Source organism: Myiozetetes cayanensis, unplaced genomic scaffold (genome assembly GCF_022539395.1).
Source record: "Myiozetetes cayanensis isolate MyiCay16 unplaced genomic scaffold, myiCay2020 scf10, whole genome shotgun sequence".
In the NCBI taxonomy this organism is placed as follows: Eukaryota; Metazoa; Chordata; class Aves; order Passeriformes; family Tyrannidae; genus Myiozetetes; species Myiozetetes cayanensis.
The window spans coordinates 13,170,648-13,192,094 of record NW_026086605.1 but is presented as its reverse complement, the minus strand read 5'-3'; the positions used below and the strand labels follow the sequence as shown (position 1 = coordinate 13,192,094).

Genomic DNA, 21,447 nt, shown 5'->3' with positions numbered 1-21,447 from the left:
TTGTTTTCTTGTGGGTCTGGGCAGTGCACTGAGTCATGCAGCATCTTCGAGTTCATAACAAACACCAAAGTAATTGGGAGGCTCAGTGTGTCTCGGGGGAGCGAAATGAATTTTGGTGTGGCCTCTTTGAGGAAGGCAGGAGAGAGGAAAAGAGATCCTGGCGTTGTTTTGTCTAAATGCTTTTTTCACTTTTTAAGCGAATTGTAATCTAAATGTGCGAAGTTAAACAGAGCACTTGGTGAAACCAGGACTGTAAACACCTGCAAGGTGAAGCAATTGTATTTTCCCAGGCTTTGTTCCTTATTAACATTGACACTTCTTGGGTGGCAAGTTGGACTGATTCTGCACATTGCTGCAGCTGAACTCAAGGCATTCTCACAAATACAGAACTCTGGAAAGAAGAAATAAAACACAGTGGAGTTCCCCTTTGCAGTGAGATGTGTACCTCTTCGGGTACAGATGTCATAGCCTGAAATTATGCATGTTACCTTTCAAATGGGTGAAGCAACATAAAATTTGAGGGCTTGAGATTTCCTGGAATTAACAATGTTTTCCACAGGAATGGTATCTTACTTGTTCTTTAGTTCACAGTAGAAATTATTTAAATTCATATAGAGTTTCTTCTGGCTTCTGTGCTAATATTCTGAACTACACTGGATTTAAAAAGGTGATTTTTCCCTCAACTTTGCAAAGGAAAAGCCAAAGACAGGATAAAAATATACAGGGTGAAATTTGCATATCCTTCAAAAGATTTTGAAATAATTTGGATATTTTTTTGTCTACCCAATTCTCACATTTCTCAAAAAAATATGAGGAAACTTTTAAGAAAGGTAGGAAGGCTTGCTATTGAAAGTATTTGTCCAGTAGACATTTTAGAAAAATGCAGAAGTAAAAAGACCGTATCTGAACTGCATAATTTGCATCTTATTTTCAGACGTGAGCTTGAGGCTAAAGGTTGCTCTGCATAAAATTCCCCTCTTTTGTGAATCTCATTCTAAATTAATCAACAAATTTGCAAAGCCAATTGCAAAAAACTTTCAAACTTTCATACACTTGTTTGGTAAAGGAACAAATTCCTGTCGGGCCTAATGGGAAAAACAATTTCCAGTACAAAGTCTTGGAAGTATGAAGAGGTTCTGTGAGAGCTACAGAAACAGCAAACACCTTGCTCTCCTTGCCTGACATAACATCACAGCCCAAACCAAGAGAATTCAAGCCAACTTGATAAAGTGAAATAACTCATAAGGAAGTGCAGGAAGGGCAGTTAAGGATTAACCCTTAGCATCTCTTCATTTCTTTCCGAAGGGAAAGAGTTTAGATGAAACACACCTGATATCTCCTTGTGTCTGTGCTGTTCCTGGGGACTCTAAATCATGTTAAAAAAATTTCTCTTTGCAGATACAGAGCAAATCAGGGAGACTTTGCGGAGAGGGCTTGAGATTAACAGCAAACCTGTCCTACCTCCAATCAATGCACAAAGACAGAACGGGTTGAACCACGACCGAGCACCGTGAGTTTCACCCTGCACACTCAGGTGGTGGCAGAGCTAAAGAGCTCAGCATGGAAAACAAAGTTAAAGCTGGGTGGGAAAAGACTTGGCAAGGGGAGAGGAAGCTAGCATTGAATGCTTGCAAAGTGCAAAGACTGAGGGAAAAGAGTTGTTCAGGTTGTCTTAATGGGCTAGAACTCAGGAGTGCAGCTTTTGAGAGGAGTTTTACACAAACCTTGCTAATGCAGAGCTGCTGTGACTGTGTTCTGTAGAACCTGCTGTTCAAACAGTGCACTGTTTGATATCAGACTGGACTGATCCCTTTAAAACGGACCGTGCTGAAAAGGACTACAGTGTCCAGAGCTAGGTGGCATAGATGACTGCTGATATTTTTGCCTGAGTATATTGTTTTCAAGCTCAAACTTACAAACCTTTTGGTTAAAGTGTTGATTTTCTTTTTTTTTTTTTTTTTTTTAAGTGACTTTGATCTTGCCTTGCTGAAACAGGTGGGTTCTGTCAGTAATTACATGCCAATACCACCCTGGTCTCTAATAGTCTGTAGTCTAACAGGTGATTTAAGTGGGACTAGGTGGACCTGTAGATCTCTCATTTGTAACTTTTGAATACAGTGAATCTATAGGAAATTACCTGTGGTTTCAAGCCATCTGTAGTTTCTGCACTTCCGTCTTTCTGGGTTTCTCCCCTTCCCCTCTTAGGCTTCAGTTGCTGGTTAAGTGTTTTCCCATCAGTTTTAATGTTTTCACCTAAATGATACAGAAACACATACATCTTTGCTGCTCTCCTTCATCTTGCCATTTCCTTTGGTCTTATCTTAGTCTCTGATGAACATTTGTGCTTTCTTGTTCCAAGAGTAAAATCATTATGAAATCAGCACTTTCCTGTAGTGCCAGGCAGGGACAGCATCCTGCTCTGTTTCGATTCCTGTTTCATTCTTGATTCAAACATTTCATGAGAAAAATATTTCTTGTAGTTGTCCTTTCTTGTTCCATTTTGTGGGTGACTTCTGATTTGCCTTATATATGAATTCTTCTGAGTTGCCTAATCCTTTGGGGGAAGTATTATATCAATTGCTGATGCTGTGTACTAACAACTACTATGAGATATTGGTGCTTATATAAAAAACATCTCAAATGACTTTATTATTGCTTTAGGAATAATCTTACTTTTACTATATAGTAATTAAATGGAGCCAGATTCTGATCTGACTCAGATTTTGAGTAGTATTTCCCTGCTTGAAGGTTGGTCACATTGGACCATTGGTTGGTCCCATTGGCCTCACTGAAAAAAATATAAAATTATACCGTCTGATTTGCACAAATCACACCCCGATTTGGAAGGCTCAGAAGTACTGGGTAGGATTTCTCACAGATGCTGGGATCCTGCAGGTATCTGCATGCCCAGTGTGACCTCTGAGTCCACAGTGTTTGGGGATGACCAGAAGCATTTCAGGTACACATCAGGTTGAGGAGGCAGCTGATGGGTAAGCCTTAATGCTGGGAGGCTGTTGTTGCTTAGATAAGGCAGCTTTACGTTATTGAGGGCAAGATAAACAGAGATAGGCTTGAGACAGAGTGGTGAAAGGTTAGCAAAGGTCTAAGATGAAGAACACAAATATTTACCTGGGTTTTTAACTGTTCTGAGACAGAGAGGAAGGGAGGTCAAATTCAGAGCCTCATATCTGTGACAGTGCTCTTTGTTGCAAATCTCTCTTGACCTGCAGCAGCTGTACACCCACCCTGCCTGAAGCCTGAGTGGTAGGAATGGCTGGTTCCCAGTGTTTGCCTCTTAGAAGATCAATACATTTCACTGATGTCTATGGTTACCACTGGGGGAACTGATAGCTACCCTGTTTCTCCATAGCAGCACTTCAGTTAAGGAAAGAGAGCTATCAGCTGTGGTCATACTATTGGAGGGATAGGGGAGATCTCAAGTTATAACAGCGGTGTGTCCTAATACTTCCTTCCTCCATCTTACTGACTGCTTTGAGAGTGGCCTGAGAAAGGTCTTTTTTACTTTTGCAGTGGCTTCTCTTCTCAAATTCATGTAGCAGATACAATGGGACTTGTTAAATGCATTGGCCATATTGAAAGGGCTGGTTTGTGCTGGAAAGCAGGGTTTACTCACAACCTCTAACTAACTGGTACTTAAATCAAAACTGACGATTACCCTCACTGCGGCTAAAACTGATCAGTCAACATATTTTCCAGAACAGTGTGGTATAGATGAAGTAGAAGAGGAGGATCTTATTATGTCTCAGCCTTTCTTAATACACTGTCTCAGCATGTCTTATGCGTTTGTGCAAGATTGCTCAATGTGCTATTAAGTACAAGAGTATGATATGGAGACTCTCATCTCCGGCTGCTGCAAGGGAATGTAACTTAGCTCAGCTCTTGCATGCAGTAATGTATGTATGTATCCATGTCCCCTATAGTACTGCAGGGATAAAGGCTGAGACACGAAGGGCACAAACCCCAGTGCAGATACAGCCATTTCATAGGACTTACGAGTACCTGAGATGAAGGACAATTCTGCACAAAGATCTAGTCCTTCTGGTGTGATCGTTGCTTGGATTGCTTGGGGCTGGTAGGGCTGGGACTCAGTTCTGTCCTTCAGTGTGAATCTTGTGTAATCAAAGGCAGGTCATTTAGCTATTGAGCTTCAGTTTCTGAAACTATAAAATGAGACTAATAACAATGTCATCTTCTTGAGGCACCACAAGGATAAATATGTTAACGATTATGAGGTGCTAGCTGATGGGAAGCAGGCTTGTGTGTAATCATATCCTACACTGTACACACCAGACCATAAAATATCAAACCCGTGGTTCTTTGCAAGGGTCCTGTGAATAACTGGTGCATTAGAAGCTCTTTAGGAACTCGACAAAAATGCTCTGTTGGGGCATGGCAAATTGTTTTAAATCTGCTTTCCACAGGGAGCACTGCAGAACCCCAGGCTGTCAAATTTGCACCCAGCTGACATTAGGATGTTAAAGTCTGACACAGACTCTAATGGTTTTGTGCAGAAGAGGAATTTGCTGTTTATTTATCGTGGGTTTGTAACCACCAACTGCTTTCCTAGTAGCTTTCTTCCCTTTCTTTTATCCTAACCCTACCACCCACACACAATAATCTATCAGGGCTTAAAGCAGACAACCTGTTCTGCATTCAGTGTCACTAAATAGTATCAGGAACACTCAAACTTTCAAATATTTATTTATATAAAACATAGAGGATCCAGATTCCATACAGATTTCTCAGTCTTTGTGTAGCTACAGTTTTCAGCACTTATGCAAAAGCCTCACATTGTTTGGTTGGAGATAGGGCTTGATTCAGTGTTTTGGCTCCAGCAAAGCACATACTTACATGTTAAGCATGCATATTACCAGTTGTTCACTGTCCCAGAGCCCTAAAAAAAAGTTCCTTTGAGAAAAGGCTGGTTTCTGTCAAAACCCTGTTGGGCAGCTGTAGTACTTTGATTCATTAGTGTTATTACTGTAGACTGTGTAGCCCTTTTTCTCCTAAGGATATGAATAAAAGCACTCTTAAAGCTTAAAACTGCACCGGACATCTGTTTCTCAAAATGACTGTTAGCTCAGTTCATAAGCAGTCATTAAATCAGTTCGTACGTATTAAACAAAAGAACATGTAAATTAATCTTTGCAAACATGACTAATCATTTCAACCATAGGTAACCAAATACTGTCAATTAGCTCTTGGAAAAATAAGGAGTGTATGAATACAAATGTGCTTTTCAGTGGCACATTACTTATTTCCTAGGACCCATCAGCTTAGTAGGTGCTGCTCAGACAGACAGAAAGGCAAGTCTCCTGAGCCGTGCAGATTCACTCTTGTTGGATATGGAAAGCTGTTACCCATAGGGGATGCTTAAATGTCAGACTAAACACTGCTGCTGTTAAGACTTCAGTGGGCTGGAAGTTCCAGATGTCAAAGTTCAGTGACACTTGTGGAGTCTTGCTTCGTTCACTATTTAATATTTTGATGTAATAATTTCTGGGGCCAAGTCTTTGTCCCTGGGAATTAGCTCCATGCTCTCCTGTGAGGTAGGTGAGTAGTGTCTCCATTCTACAGATGAGGACAGAGGAGATAATTTGCCACAGTTGCAGTGAGAACCAGGGTTGGGATAGGGGAATTCTTGACCTTTTCCACCCCTCAAGGGCCCCCTTGATCATGCAGCATTGCTGAAATCGATGTTTTTCTGCCTCTTGGCTGACTCAGACTGTTCTACAGTGAGCTGAGACATGCAGTAGAAACCTGGAGCTAGCACACTGCATTACTGCACGTGTTGAAGCTAAAATTATCTGTAATTTTTGCATTGTGCCAGGATTCAGGTATTGCCCATGCACATCCCCAGTGTCTGAAGATGAGTGATAGAAAAAGGTCTCCCAAGGCTGTATTACTTTGACAAGGCTTTTCCAGCACGTCTCTGCTGTTTATCACTCTCCCCCTTCTTAAGAAGGATCAAATGGTGTGGTTCAACATGCCTAACTCATATTTCTGTCTGGGATTCCCAGGTAACTGTGCTTGTGCTGGTCCCCCCATGCACTGTGGTCATTTGTCCAGGGACCCACAAAGACCTCAAATCCCATCAACATTCAACTTCCAGGCAGAAAGACAGGTTGAGTCTAGGGAAACCTGAACATATGGTAGCTCATGTACCATCCAGGCCTGAACAGTTTCCAGCTGTGCAGGGAAATGAAGGCAGGCTCCTGGCAATCAGAATGGGGAACAACTCTCCGGGAGGTGGGGCTGGCAGGACTGTCCTGCCAGTGATCTGCTGGAGCACTGCACCCTCAGCATCTCAGGTGCTTGTGGGAAGAGGGAGGAGTTGTGTCAGTCCAGAATTCCTCCCAGGATAACCCCAGACTGTCACACAATGTGCCTGGTTTGGAGCACACGAGTAATATGGAGCACCACTTCCAGGACTGGAGTCCGCTGCCCTTGTGGTTCCTCTGACTTGGTAAATAGGGCGTGTGGATTTCTCCTGTCAGGAAGTAGCACTGGGTTAATGCACATTAACGAGCTCCATCTGAGCAGTATTTCTGAGGAAGCTCTGACAGTAATACCGATGTGTAGGTTTTGCTTCGAGGCGAGTCTGCTCTTTGCTTCTCCCAGTTACATTGGGTTTTGAATCTGCTTCACTTGGGCGGAGGGAAGCTGTTGTCTGTGTAGCTTGTTTCCTGTCTTCAGTTCTTGGAGGCAAACTTTACATAAAGGGGAGCATTTCAGCATTCTCTGAAACTGTCTGGTTCTGGCTAGGCTCTCTGATTCTGCAACCACTAAGCAGTAAGTTTCCAATCCAGTCCTGCTTATTTAGGCATGCTCTCTCATTGCAATGCCATTCAGTGGTGTCCTGCTTGAGTCAGGAATGCTGAATGGGGGGAGGCAATATACTTTAGGGAGTGTCTCTCAGCATGAGGCTGAGTGCTGGGTGACAAGCTTGCAAACTGAAAACGTAAATGTCTGGAAAACCAGTGTCAGTAGAAGTGCAGAGCAGTCACCATGCTAATAATTTGCACTCTTGCATAGCTTTCCTCATCTAAGAATCCAAAAGTGCTTTGCAAACATTGACTTAATCCTTGCAACACCCGTATGTGGAAAAATGTCTCCGTTTTACAGATGGGGAACCTGAAGCATAAAAGAGTTGTTTGACTTCGCTCATGAGTCTGCAGGGTGCCTGTGGAACAGCCTAAATCTCTCAATCCCAGTTCAGCTGCAGGTCTTAGAACAGTCTGGCCTCTGCAAGCTCCGACAGTAATTATTATGCAGCTTTCCAAAGGGATATGTGAGTGGCGAAAAGATTGTTGCTACTGACATTGTCCTTGCAGCCCTTCCATGCCAGGAAATGCACACAGAACATCGTCACCGTCCTGTTTAACCAGGCTGAGGAACACCCAGGTCTGAGCACAGAGTCTTGTCCCAGTGTGACCACTGCAGGAGCTGTGTAACCGTGCCCTCCCCAGTTCTGCATTTGCCTCTGTGCGTTTGTGACGTGCTGTAGCTCTGTGTGCCAAGATGCTCAGGGCTCTTTCCCACAGCTGCTGGTTTGCCCTTTGGGGAAACTGTGGGAAAGACACTGGAAGATTGTTGGCACTTAAATGATCTTTGACCATATCTTAGTGAGGGACTGAGGAGGTTTGAAATAGCCAGGGTTGGAAAGGGAAGAAGGGTGGGGAAGAAAGGAAAAGTGGTCCGACCTTTCTCTCCCAGCTGTGTAAGCTTGCACTGATGGTTTGCATTTGCTAACTCACAGTGCTGGGTTTTATATGGAGGAAGCAAAGAGCAGTGACAGAAACTAACTTCAGTGATGCCGTGGGCACCCACTCCTACAAAGAGCCCCTAGCACGGCCAGCTTCCAACAGCATATCCCTGGTGATTTTGGTACCTGAGAGAGTAGCTTGGAAATGCAGCAAAATCATGCTCCATGAGATCAAGTGCTCTGATCATAAAGCAAAATGCAAGTGCAAGAATAAATAAACCTTTCCTAACCCCATCAACCTGGTTATTCTTGAATCCCATAAAATAACTGCCAGTGGTTGCTTGAGAAGGGGTTGCTATAAACATGACTTATAAGGAGGGGACATCCAAACTTTGTGCAATCCAGTGATTGCATTGGCAATTTTCCAGGATCCCCACGGGCTGCTGTTAATTGGCATAAAATGAAGCAGGTTGCAGCCACCCTCATCTTTAATACAAAGAGAGGGCCCCCAGGAAGCTACAGGTTCCAGCGTGTGGCCTCTCACATTGAGAAGGGGCACAGCACACTGGGACATGGAGTCTCTTCAGGCCCTTTCCTTGTTTACAGAGGTCTGGGGAAGCTACAGGGCACATTGGACACCTTTACAATGGTTTGACCACCCTCTCTTTCTCAAAAATAGGGGAAAAAAATCAAATATGGCTTTGGTTAAGTTCACGTTAATCAGCATTCATGAGATTTAGCAAAAAAAAAAAACAATAAACATAATTTCCTCCCGCTCTCCTCCACCCAGAAGCAGACTACTGGTAGAAACCAAAGCTGGAAAAAATAGTTGAAAGTCAGCTAAAGTCACCTTGGTAACTGCAGCAATACACTTGCCCAGAACGGGAGACATCAAACCCAACTACAAACAGCTTTAAAGAAACAAAAAGAATGTAATCATCTAAAGAATTAATCTGACAACTGCCCACGTTTACACCTCCCACAAGCCCCCAATCAGAGGGAAATGTGCTTTAATCTCCTCCAACTCCCCTCTAGTTTCACAAAACATGAGATGTGTAGTGCTTAAACTGGGGCATTTCCGGCATGCTGCTTCCATTTAAATCTGCTGCCTTTCCTAATGCAGCAGCCCTGGCTTTTGCAGACTTGTTTTTTCTGGACACTGAGAAACATGAATTTTTTTGTGTGGGTTGGATGAAGTATTAAATCTGGAATAGACAAAGTTTGCAACATTTACGTGATAGTCAGCTAGATCTTAGTCATAACAAGTGAAAACTCCACTGACTTTTGCTGCTGATTTATTTGGTGATGGGGTGGAGGAAGCAATGACTTAAGGATAACTGACAGTCATAAAACCAGGCATGTTAGTGTTAAAAAGCAAACGTTTTCTATTTTTTTTTTCTAAGTCTGAAAACTACAAGCTGTAGATGGCAATGTGTGTTACGACATGAGCTTTTTATTAATAACAACCTAGAGGTCCTGCCGACCCTTCATCTGGGCTCTCATCCTTTGGAAGGGCCAGCACAAGGATTTCCAGTCCCAAAGAGAGAATTTTAATTGGTTTTGCTGAGTCCACATGCCATGCAACATGTTTCTGTGTCTGAAAGTGATGGCACCGTGGCCTCTTGGTGTGTTAAGTACAGTCCACAACACAAAACTCTTGCTTAGAAAGGTATAGCTTAGATAGAAGGGTATTTGGTTTCTGCTGTTGGAGTTTCACCCTTAACTTTAAATATCTGAAATTGTGTGAGCTCTGCTGAAGTGAAAAGAAACAAAGACTATTTTGGGAAAATCTCGTGAAAAGGATTAATACTTTCATGTCATTCAAAGTATTAACTACCATTTTGCTTCACCTTTTTGACAGAAGGGCTGGTTACTTATTAATGTGAAGTCATAATTATTGACAGCCCTAAAGTCGTGACAGTTCCGTTTGATAGTTATACATTAGTCAACATCTTCTCTTGAGCGTGTAATGACAAACAGCATTTGCTGTTTTTAATAAGACTTAGAAAGCTTTGCCCCTTGCCTCCAGAATATTGTCGTCATTCCTATTATTGCATTAACAACCAGGGGCTGTTTCCCCTCCGGACTGCAGCCCCATTGTAGCAGCTGTACATGGTGAAAACCTGAAAACCCACCTTCAGCTCGGGGTGGGGGGTTGCAGCCCAGGAGTACGGGTAGCTGTCCTGCAGCTGTCTGTCCTGCAGAAGCATGAACCTACAGCTGTGTTATGGGATGCACCCGGAATGCTTAGGCAGTCCAGGTGAGCAGGGCACAGTCTCTTGTCTGTAGCAATAACATTGCTGTAAAACTCCTGATCCGCTCCAGGGTGCCTAAGTTCTGGAACTGCATTTAGGAGTGCAAGCTTATGGCTTGCCTGAAAATCATGCGTTGCTAATGGCTGACCCTTTTGGTAGGGGCTGATAAATGAATGATTGGAAGCTGTAGACCACAGGCTGACTTTCCCACCGCTCACTGTGTATATAAGATCTGATAAGGAAGTTGAGACAAAGCTTAGCTTAAGGTCAACTGATCATTAATCAACTGTAACTGCACTTCTCAGGTAATCAGCCTGCAAAATGCTGGCCCACTCCACTCTTTGAAGACCCCACCTACAAAGAGCTGTAAAATGTTTGCTGAAGTAGATTAAACACAACTTTAAGTGCCACCTATAGACTACAAAGCATGTTGTGTCTTTGCTTCAGGGTTAACCCACTAAACTGATACTCTGGTGATTGTCAGCCCATCAGCCCACCCTGTGAATAAGCTCTGTCCTGACCTACTGTGTCCCTGCTGGACCCATTATTGCTCTTTTGTGTTGCTAAAGCAGAACATGGAACATGTTTTATAGTTTTTATCTTGCAGGGAGCTGAACTCTGATATCTTTCTCCTGCATGTCTCTGACCTGGCAATGCAGAGGATTTGCAGGCTTGCACAGTGAGATATCAGATTTTAGCTTGTTTCAGAGTGGGCGGCTCAGCCGCTTGGTGAAGGGCTCACCTGGGACTAGGTGACCTGGCGGAAGCATCGGGCTGATCTGCACTCGAATTCACACTGAACTACGCTACTATGTGTGTGGTTGATGGGAGTAATTTTGGGACAACACTCAAAGGTAAAATCAAGTAAAGGTATCATCTAGGTCAGCTCACTAGGGTCAAGCTGTTTCTTTACAATCGTTTCCAGATGTACATTAAAGATGGTTCAGCTTGGATGGAGGAAGGATCCACACTTAAGTGTTCCCAAATGGGGCCACAGCTTGATAGCCGTATTTGGCTTTTGATATGTCTAGCACAATGGAGACACATTTCAATGTGGCATCTCAGTTCCCTCCTGCTTTCCCTGTCCCTCTCCTCTGATGATTCTGTACTGTAGAACCTATCTTTAAAAAGTCTTATCTCTGTTAAGTTTGCATGGAATGCCAGGTGACAAAAATATAAATCACATATCAAACACTTCACATCCATCCATGTCATCCATAAAAATTGTAACCTACCCTGTCCTTCATTCTATGTTCTATACTGCCAAGTAAGGGATCACACTGATGCTCTTTGAACATATAAAGTGTTTATGGTCCAGTATTTTGATACAGACCATTTTATTATCTAGAGGATTTTGTCTGGCAAAGTTCCTAATCATATAACAACATAACCTTTAGTTGTAGCTTCATAATATGCTGGTCTTGCAGAAATGAATGAATAAGAAAGCAAAGCTGCCATTGTCTTAAAACAGCCCCATTTACAAGGGAAAACAATCTGGATCTCCTACTGGTCCCGTGTAGAGTCTGTCTTTTGGCTGTTGCGCTTGATGCTGGTGAAAGCAGGGGATTCTCAAAACCTTTGGATTGAACTGTGTGAAGGAGTGATTTTAACACAGTTGTAGGGATGCCACAGACCTCAAAGATGTTTGAACCATGGCACAAAGGACTGGACAACTCTTTCCTGCAGACCCACTGCCTGAAAAATCCTGAAGATAAAGCAAAAACAGGAGGGAGGACACACCTCTTAATTCTTCCAAACCATTTTATAGTGTTTGAGGGTTTAGAGAGTGTAGTTTTGCTCCAGTTCTTTCCAGAAAAAATATTTCTTTTGTACTGGAAAGGGATGCATGGCATGTATGCATCAATTCAGATCCTAGATTGTCAAATCAAGGTGAAGAGCTGCATGCTGGTACTGGTAGTCTGAGGGAGGCTGTCTCTGTAGGGGTGATGAAAACTCAGATGTGTCTTCATAAGTTTGTTTCTGTTTCCTTCAATATTTGTAGTCGCTATGAAACACAGCAGAAATAGCACACAGCACTGGCATCCTGAATACATGTGCATTTTGTCTCTTCTCTTAGAAGCCGTAAGGACAGTTTAGAAAGCGAGAGCTCAGCAGCCATCATCCCTCATGAGCTAATCCGCACGAGACAGCTGGAGAGCGTACACCTGAAATTTAACCAGGAGTCCGGAGCACTCATTCCCCTCTGCCTAAGGTGAGTGAAGCCGTCCTCCCCCTCAGCTTGTGCTAGCATGCTGCTTTTGCCTTGTGGCGTTGTTTCACCATACAGACATGCATGCAATGGGTCTGTAAAGGCCAGAGCTGACATATTTTGCCAAAGCACATTGGAAACAGATGGTTCTTTGCATGTGTGTTCATCATGGCAAGATTGCTTCTCATTCTTTTTATGTCCTCCAGTGTGTTTTGAGTGCTGAAGCAGGGCAGGGTTAGTATAGGGGTTTTTTTATTAGTCTAATGCTAGCAACTCTGTGATAAAGAAGGGATGTCTTAACATTCTCTGTCAAAAAAATCCCTTACCTTGTTAATTCTGATTTATGAACTCAGATAAGTGGTTGTGCGAAGCCTGTTTGCAGTCAGTTTATCCATACAAGTGTGGGGTTTTTTGACAAATTATGTCACAGTAGTGAAATAGCAAAACGTTGCATGTATACTCTACACATTGTCTTTCAAAGGTTCAGGCTGCACATATGACTGCCTTCTGGTTTTCCACAATTTCAGTCAGAAAATACCTGTGGAAGTGTTGCAGTCCTTAACATGAACTGTGGGGTAGAGACAAATGATTGTAGGTGATTAAGTTACTTCAGCTTAATGAGTTACACGTTGGTAGTATCAGAGTTATCAGCAGCAGGTGCACACTTGCCTGTGCCTCTTGAGAAACCAATGGGATAGTTAATACAAACATATTTTATTTTACATCATAAATGTGTAAACAGCCTATCCTGATCAGTTACCACAGCTCAGTTGACCAGCACTAACTCATCAACTGTGACTCTGTTAGGCACTAAATGTATTACCTGAAGTTTTCCCTCTTGCATGTTAGCAGCCATGCATGCATGTCACACATGCTCTCAGCTTAAATACCAGAGCCATGATTTTCCCTTGCATTGAATGAAAAAAAGGGAAGTGATACTGTAGCTGGCCATGCATGTGTATTTTCTAGGCACTTGTTTAAGTAATACAGGTAACATTTGTCAAGCACCAGGGCAATTGATTACTAGGTATTGTCATAGTAGCTAAGTTTGCCTCCAGTGATGAGCCTTCTTAGAAATGCATCTTCACATTCCCACGTGATGTGGAGTCTGGATTCTCTTCTGCAGTTTTCATCTTACTGGCAGTCTCCTGCCCTTAGATACCTAAGCATCTCATCATGGGGACAGGCATGCAGCAGGATTTAGATGTATTCTAGGTCTGTAACAAGGCCCTGAGATTAAGGAGGGAGATGAGGGGTAGCTCCCTGCCTCAGAAGGAGGCTTGTGACCTGCTTTTTGGAGCAAATCATTCATATACTCCTGAAAAATTAACAGTTACTGCTTTCAAAATGGTTTCCCATGCTACTGGCAGAAACTATATAGTGATGCATCTTCATTGCTGTGTTGAATGCTGTGCACACCCTCTCAATTCATGCACGTATGTTTAATTCCCCAGGGGGAGGCTCTTACATGGACGGCACTTTACATATAAAAGTATTACAGGAGATACAGCAATCACGTTTGTATCAACAGGAGTAGAAGGAGCCTTTGCTACAGAGGAGCACCCCTATGCAGCACATGGACCTTGGTTACAAGTGAGAAAGCCTCCTTCCTGTTTCTCCCCCTTCCTCCTTTACTGTGTCCTAAAAATGATCCTGCTAATGGGTTATGTGATTTACAAGTGTAACAAACGTGTATTTTTTGCTGCAATGTCTCTCATAGCTCTTGCATAATAATTTCAGTAATTGTGGACTCAAAAAATAATGGTGAAATGTTATTATTTGTATTAATGGAACTCAAATTGATAAGCAGTGGCTGGAAAGTTCAAAAATCATCTGTGAATACAGTAGTGTCCATTTCCTGGAGTTGGCGAACACTTTACGGGCTGTATTTATTCTTGATTTCTTCCAGAAAGGAATTTGGGGAGGCAGAGTGGAATGACCTAAACAAGAATGGAGCCAGGGCGGAAGAATTAGAAAGCTGTGGGACTATGATCCTACGGAGCCAAAATCTCAGTTAAACATCATCCCAAATGGGAGAGAAGCACCGAGAGCACTGCTTCTTTCAGTTTTAGCTCTTTCCTGTTGATTCTTTGACAAAAGCTCATGATGGCTTGAAGCACCCACACATTTTCTGCACCCAGATGTTTTCAGTATCTCAGATTTTCCATGGAAAATCCCCATCTGCTTGGTGTTGAAGGTCAGCCCTATGGAGCAGTGATGCACTAATTATATGACAGCATAGCGCTATTCTACCCTTGAATTTCTTCATGGTTATAAACATATTGCAAAAGTAAAAAAGCTTGGAGGAATGTGTTAATGCAGAAAAACCCATCTCTGAGGAACTGTGTGTGCAGTATATCTCTGCCTTCTCTGTTACTGTGGCATTCCTACCTCCCCTTCTGTTTTCAAGGCAGGGGTTGTTTTACCATTGCAGTGTTGCAGTTTGCCTTCCAGTGACTTGTTTTTAAGGCTTTCTACAACCCATGTTCATATGTCTGGAGGACATCATACCTTGAAAGCTGTATGACTTGTAAAGGAGCTGATCTTGGCCAGAAGCATCTTGTGTGTAGGGATTTTCAAAGAGCCTGTGTGCTTTGATTGTACTGACTGGAAAGTGCAGTGCTCCTATAATGATTAACAGCAAAGGGTCAGGTTTAAGGGTGGGTCATTTGCTGTTGGTTCCTGTGCTTGCCAACACATGATACACAGGATCTTGTGACTGTGTTAACTCCAAACATGAGTGTTTGTTTGCATTTACATCACATCTCAAAATGTATTGATGTGTAGAGTAGTCAGGTAACCTGTAAACAATGAAGAATGGCAATAATTCTGTCACCATTCAGACATGTTAACCCTTATGAACCTGGTTGTTTTCACGCGTGTTACTTTGGTGCTGAAAAGTGTGTCAGATTTTTTGCGAAGGTGGGATGGAAAGGTGAAGAATTACTGGCTCAGATGGTGGGGAGAAGCAAGTTTCCTCGCTTGTCTCCTACACAAGGCCGATGTATTAGATCTTCTTCTCTGGCAGGACCAGCTCTGCTGTTGGCCCCTGCCCCATCCTGTTGAGTACGAAGGAGGACAGGCTGGCTGGGGGAGGAAGGGAGGCTAAAAGCAACCTGGGACAACAGGAGTAGCACCCGGTTGTGAGATACGTGTGGGAGTGTCTGAGGCTTTTGGCTTAGAACGCAATGGGAGGCTTGATCCATGCTCAGCAGTCCCTTGTGGTGTCGGGAGCAGGGGAGGGGGAGGTTCATGTGGCTTTGCTTCAGAAGTAAAAAGTTGTGGTACATGAAATTTCCAAGGAGGCAAGCTGTGTTTGGTTTAGTCCGTTGCAGCCTGGGCTGGCTGAGTTGGCAAGCCCTGCTAAGCTTTCGCAGCAAGGCCCAGAGAGGATTTTCCTCCTCCCTCGCTTGGGACCCCAGGCAAGTGAGGAGCTCCAAGGAGAGTTGGTGGCTGAAAGCAGATCACTGCAATGCAGGGGCTTGTTGCAAAGACAAGTAAATGGAGAAGCTGTGGAGAAGAGGAGACGTGGCAGCCTTTTTCTCCTGGGGACTTTCTCCCTATCCTAGGGGAGAAATAAAAGCTTGAAAAATCCTGACCTCGACTCGGCAGCAGCCAGAGGCTGACTTCTCTTGAGCCTGAGTTTTGGTGCAGTTAAAGCCCAAACCTGCAGACTAAACACAGTACCTCCTGTTTACATCTTGTGGGCTGGAGTGGAGTGTGTCCAAGGTGGGACAGGCCGGAGAGCTGCTGCACCCGGAGAGCTGCTGCTCAGCCCCCACTGCCCAGGCTGAGCAATGAGCTGAGAGTTGCTGGGCTCCAGTGGAGGGTTAGCAGATGACAGGAGTTTGGCAGGTCCCAGCACCATTCCTACCAGACAGGTGTCCGTATCACCACCACAGCCGGTACTCAGCGGGAACTGCTTTAGCAGTCTCAGCAGAAAAAGCGAGGAGTCATTCGACCACAGAGATTGTACGGCCCATTTCTATCAACAGTCTTTCCAGGTCACGTTTAAGGCATGTTAGTGGGGGAAGCCTGTCCTGCTGCTGCCCATGCTCTGGGGATGATTAGATTATTTCATTCTCCAGAACTGTCAAATTGGCACCTTTCCCAAGTACTTGGAATTTTTTTTTTCACTTAAGTAACATTTAATTAGTTCTAAGAAGCTAAATTCTATTAAAGGTCTAAGCATGTCAGGCTGGTTTATTTCTGAGCTTCTTCCACTGTGTCATGTATTGTTGAACAGGGAAATTGCTTTAACTCAGAAATGTGCAAACATATTCAAGAAGTCCTCCTTGTTAACACTAGACTCCTGTTTATATGCTAGTTACTGTGGCAAAGTCTCTGATGTGTAACACTTGCATTAACATTACACATGATCAAAGGCTTCTGCGGTCTTTCTTCCACTCCCCCTTCCCCCAGTGGTGTGACAGCAAAGCCCCCACACTGCCTCCTAAGCACCTCTCCTCTCCTTTCCAAGGGGTAGGTGTTCCAGATGCACAGGGAAAGACTGTGCAGGAGATGTCTGGCCCCATGCTGGAGGGTTAAGGATGCGTATCATGCAGACAGACTCTGGCATAAACTGCCCCACAGTGACATTCGTATTTGTGGTGGAGCGTCCAAGGTTCTTGGTCCAACGTCTGAGCTGTGCCAAGCATGCAATTCATCACAGATCGACCTTGTTTGTCTCTGAAACATTCCCAAAGCAAGGTGAGGTTGTGCGTGTATTCTCCCTCCCTCCCTCCCTCCCTCCCTCACTTTTGTTCCAACAGATGATAGAGATGCTGTGTTGAAATGTGTTACTGATCAAGCCCGTCCCAATAAAGTTGCCTGAGCCTTTAATACATATTAATATTATCCTGGGGTAGTTTGTGTCAAAGCCTGTCAGCATGCATCATCCTTTGGGAATTACCATCATTAAGTCTCCAGTGATGGGAGTCAGGACATGCTTCTGCAAAGCTCCTCTGCTTTTATGTGGAGCTCTCTGCCTGTCTAGCACAAAGCATGCTGTTCTCTCCTCCTTCCTTGCTCACCTGGACTGCTTACTCTCCCCAGAGGGGAGAAGGAGGTTTGTTTAACACTACCTTTAGATAATTTCTGCTCCTGCTGCTTTAGGCACTCATTGTTCTAGGGAAGAAGATGACACTGAAGTCTTTGATCATGTGCAGCGTACATGTTACACATCAGATATTGCTGCAGACTCTGACATACAAGCCAATACAGTGCAATAAAAACAAACCTATAGTTAAAGAGTCCTTGCTAGCTGTAAAATCTAGCACACAGAATTTAAGAAATATCTCTGCACTTCAGCCTTGCCCCTGTTACACATGTGTATTTCAATACAATATCAAATTGAAGGATTACAGCTATTTTTAACAAAGCGTGCCTGCCTCATTCAATGCACAGAGATGCAGTGTGTTAGGGGGATGAATCAGGAATGTGGAGTAAAGTAGGCTGTTGCTTATAGGACTTCCACTTCATTTGTTTGCCAAAATTGGAAGGTGTGTAGTGAATGAGGCAGCTAATTGCAGAAAAATCACAATAGTCTTACAGCAAAGCCTGTTAAATATTGCCCTGGAGAATTGGATCCTGCTCCTGCTTCTACTACTCTTTTCTTTCAAGATGTTATTCCAGTGTCTTAAGCTAAAAACTTCTCACCTGGCAAGGGAGTTTGTGTTGCTCATTTTCTTTATGCCCAGCCCAAGACCTGAGGTCTGATCTGTGTTCCCAGTGACAGGAGGAAGCCAGGAAGAATTCCCCTGCAGATATCCTTGTGACCCACAGGACTGAGTGGGCTGAAAAACAGAGACTTGCAAGTCTTGAGATGGGCACCCATGAGAAGTAGACCTTCAGATTCATTTTTCTCTTCACTGATTTTCCTATGTCTGTTCAGGGAGACCTCTTTCCAGTCATCCTGTGAAGGATGTAATGAATTCAGTGCTTGCCAGGCATTCCAGCTCTACAGATGAACACCAGAAACAATTTCAGGAAGAGATTAAAATTTGTTCATGCAGGTCAGGATCAAGAATAAGTACAAAGGATCTCTCTGGGATAAGGAGTCGGCCTGGGAGCCATGTCAAAGACCCACGTTCAGCTTCCTGCTCTTACAGATTTTCTCCATGACTTTAAGTCTCTTACCTTCTTTTAGCCTCCATCCCCCCTTTGCTGTATGGAGAGCAGCACTTCCCTGCCTCGCAGAAATGTGAGGCCAAGCACATCAGAGACTATGAGAGTGGTAAAGACAGTGAGATGAGGTACTTCCAGTGTTATCCATGCTGACAGTAGTTGGATGGAGCATATTAAATAAAGGGGAAGAGAGTAGGAGAGAATGGAGAAGCAAGTTGAATGATAATGAAAAGCAATGATGACTAATACTGCATTAGTGAGCAGAACCATCCTGAGGACTGAGGAGGGCAGAGGTCTTTTGGGAGAAAAACTGCAGGTGATCCTGTGATTGCAGATTTATTTCATGCAGTGGGTGTATGCTGGGGCCAAATTAGCACAGCACAAACTCTGGGCAGCAGTTTCCAAAGTTTTATACACCCAATGTCACTGGTTTCTGAGTGCAGAGGGTTTTTTCCAGGTAATTTACTTTGATTTCAGGGCGAATCCTGTCAGGTAGATGGAGGTTGTGGTTCACTGTCACTGGGCACCCCCTGATTCTCAGCACAAAGTCTGTGTCTCTGTGTGAGCCGAGGAGCTCACAGCAGTAGTGGGGTATTACCCTCTGGCACCAGCCACTGCTGGGAGATGCTCTTTGCTCACTTCCTGTGCCAGTAGGTTCACCATGTCTGTCAGACAGCACGTGGATGCTGAGGCTGTGGAAACAGGGCTCTCCAGTCTCCTTGCCCCTTGTGTTGCCTCCATTTTGACCTCTAATCTGCCCTTCGTCCTGTTTTTCTGTGTCTCCGTCTTCCCTCATCCTGACCCGTCTCTGCTTTCTTCTCCTTTCCTTCATTCAAGTTGGCAAATTCCTTCTCCTCCTCCACACGGCCTGACTTCCAGCAGAAACACTGAGAGTACTGGAGAGTTTCCCTGCCTTTAGTCCTGGTGTGTCTGGTGACATAGCAATCCCTTGCTGCTCAGAGGAATGATCAAAGTGAAAATCACTCCTTAGCCACCTCTGCCCTGTGTTTGGGACAGAGCTGCCTTGGGCTGGGAGCTATGTAGTACATTTTTCTGCATTTCTTGGAAAGGCTTGTGGACAAACAGTACTTTCAGAGGCTTCTGACTTAGCAAAGCATTTTCATGATCAGGAAAAAAGATTTGTCCTGTGGAACACTTGTTTGCTAATTTATCACCTTCCTTGTAAGTAGTTCTTGTGCTTTGCAACAAAGTGATCATACGCATTTGCTAGTCCTGTCAAAATACAGTTTTTCCAAAATAGCTCTCTCGATTCCTTTTTTCCCTAAAAACCTTTAGAAAAAAGAATCAAAAACAAGGCATCCTGCATGGAAAAATAAGTTGAGGCTTAGGACAGCAAGGTCAAACCTCTCACAGAAAATGTTAAATGTGCCTGTAGGCAGATAGGTACATGGAAGCCGTGGGAAGCATCCAGCATGCAGGAGCTATCAACATGCGCTATCTATGCTGGCAGTCACAGCAGAGAGGGGATTACTGTGAGCGGGGTCATGGGGGACGATCCATTCTTTTGGTTTGGCAACCTAAGGGAAAAATCTGGGAAAGAAGATCAGACTGAGGCCAATCTTGAAATATTTTCAGTTTTTCTTGCTGAAACAAAAGCCTTAAAGAGACCAAAAGCTGAAATAAAACCCTTTTATGTTGAATGAAACCAGAAATAAGAAAGTTTTCCTCAATAAAAACAGAGGGAAAAAATGTATTTTTGCAGAATAGGGCTGGAGTTGTTAGAAGTTTTGTCTTCTCTAATCAATACTTGAGGGATATAGTACTTGCTAGGATATGAAAAACTCAGATTTTATTTCTTTCCTTTAATTTGAACCCCTATTTCTACTTCTTTGCTTTATGGGAGCCATAACTATAGGGTATTTTGGTTCTTCCTCAGCTTGTCCAATTGGAGTTGTTCCACATCATATAAAACACTGAATTAGTCAAGAGACAGAGTACACACTCTAGGGTAGAAATGTCCCGTTAGGACATCACAATCCTCCCGGTATCAGCTCTCCTGCAACATGTTCTCTAGTACTTTGTCCAGGCTAGTTTTGGATGAGTCAAGTTCTTTCATCCTTCTTAAGCTCACTGTCTATCCAGCCACCTAATGCCCCTCCCTTACCACTCAAACTACATTTTTGGCTACTTTGTGTAGGTTTTCTTCCACCCACTTGGAGCATTCCTTGAAATGCCTGTTCTTCCTTTGCTTTTTCTCTCTGAGAGAATTGTTATTGCCTGTTGTCTTGGCTCCCTTGTCAGCCCTCTCCTTAACTGAGCCAAATTTTATGTGTTGAATCAAAGCAGCCTGGTCTGCAATACGGATCTCATCAGTCTAGGCTTAAGGATCTCAGGTCCCTGTAATTGGGAATGTCATAGAGAGATTCCACAAGGTCAAAATCTTTCAGTGTCATCATATACTTCCTCTTCTGGGGTTGTAACATAGCAGAGTGAAGCAATAGGGTCCCTGAGGCATCTGTGAGTGGATGTTTCTCCTTTAGAAGGAGGGTTGTGAATTTCCTGGAAGAGCAACAGTGGAATTTCCCATCAAAGGTGTTTGTTGCAATACTGATGCCTTTGAGGTTGTAATGAGAGCTGTGGTGGATTCAGGCAGCAAGGTGGCCTCTTCAGACAGCGTCAGGGCTGATCCTGACGTAGAAAAATGATGTGACAAGGCCTCTGCCCTGAACCACTTGCAGTTTGAGCAAAGCAGTGCAAAGAAGGCCAGGTCAAGGGGAGAGCAGAGAGATGGGCTGGGGGTGCCTGTGGCACAGCATGTGATTCATCAGGGCATTTTATTGGTGGGAATTTCAGTGTGAAATGCTGACACACTTCTACTTCACCTTTTGGTGTGCTGCTGACAAAAATTAAGCTGAAACATTTTCAGGGCAAAGGACTCCTAAAAGTTGCTGGATATTTGCAGATGTAACAGGTGATATGTGGCTCAGGATACAACTGCTCCACCCCTTCCAGGCATAGCACCTGATGGATGAACAGTTTCTTAGAAGGCTTGGCATGGTTTACATAGGGGTTTATTGCAATGTGTCCCCACCTTCTCTGACTAGGCCATACAAGCCAGCTCTGTACTAAGTCCAGAACTAATAAAACATGGTTTTCTTTCTTTGACAAAC

General features: G+C 43.7%; 1 protein-coding gene across 2 annotated transcripts in view; it reads left to right on the top strand.

Moving 5' to 3' along the window:
- The window catches only part of SUFU (SUFU negative regulator of hedgehog signaling), a 91,560-nt gene that overhangs the window by 61,424 nt on the left and 8,689 nt on the right, over positions 1-21,447 (top strand). For both annotated transcript variants that reach the window (XM_050336735.1, XM_050336743.1), the window contains exons 8-10: positions 1,399-1,510; positions 12,059-12,193; positions 13,645-13,783. In XM_050336735.1, the coding sequence (XP_050192692.1) occupies positions 1,399-1,510; positions 12,059-12,193; positions 13,645-13,783 (386 nt within the window). The remainder of the gene's footprint in view (positions 1-1,398; positions 1,511-12,058; positions 12,194-13,644; positions 13,784-21,447) is intronic.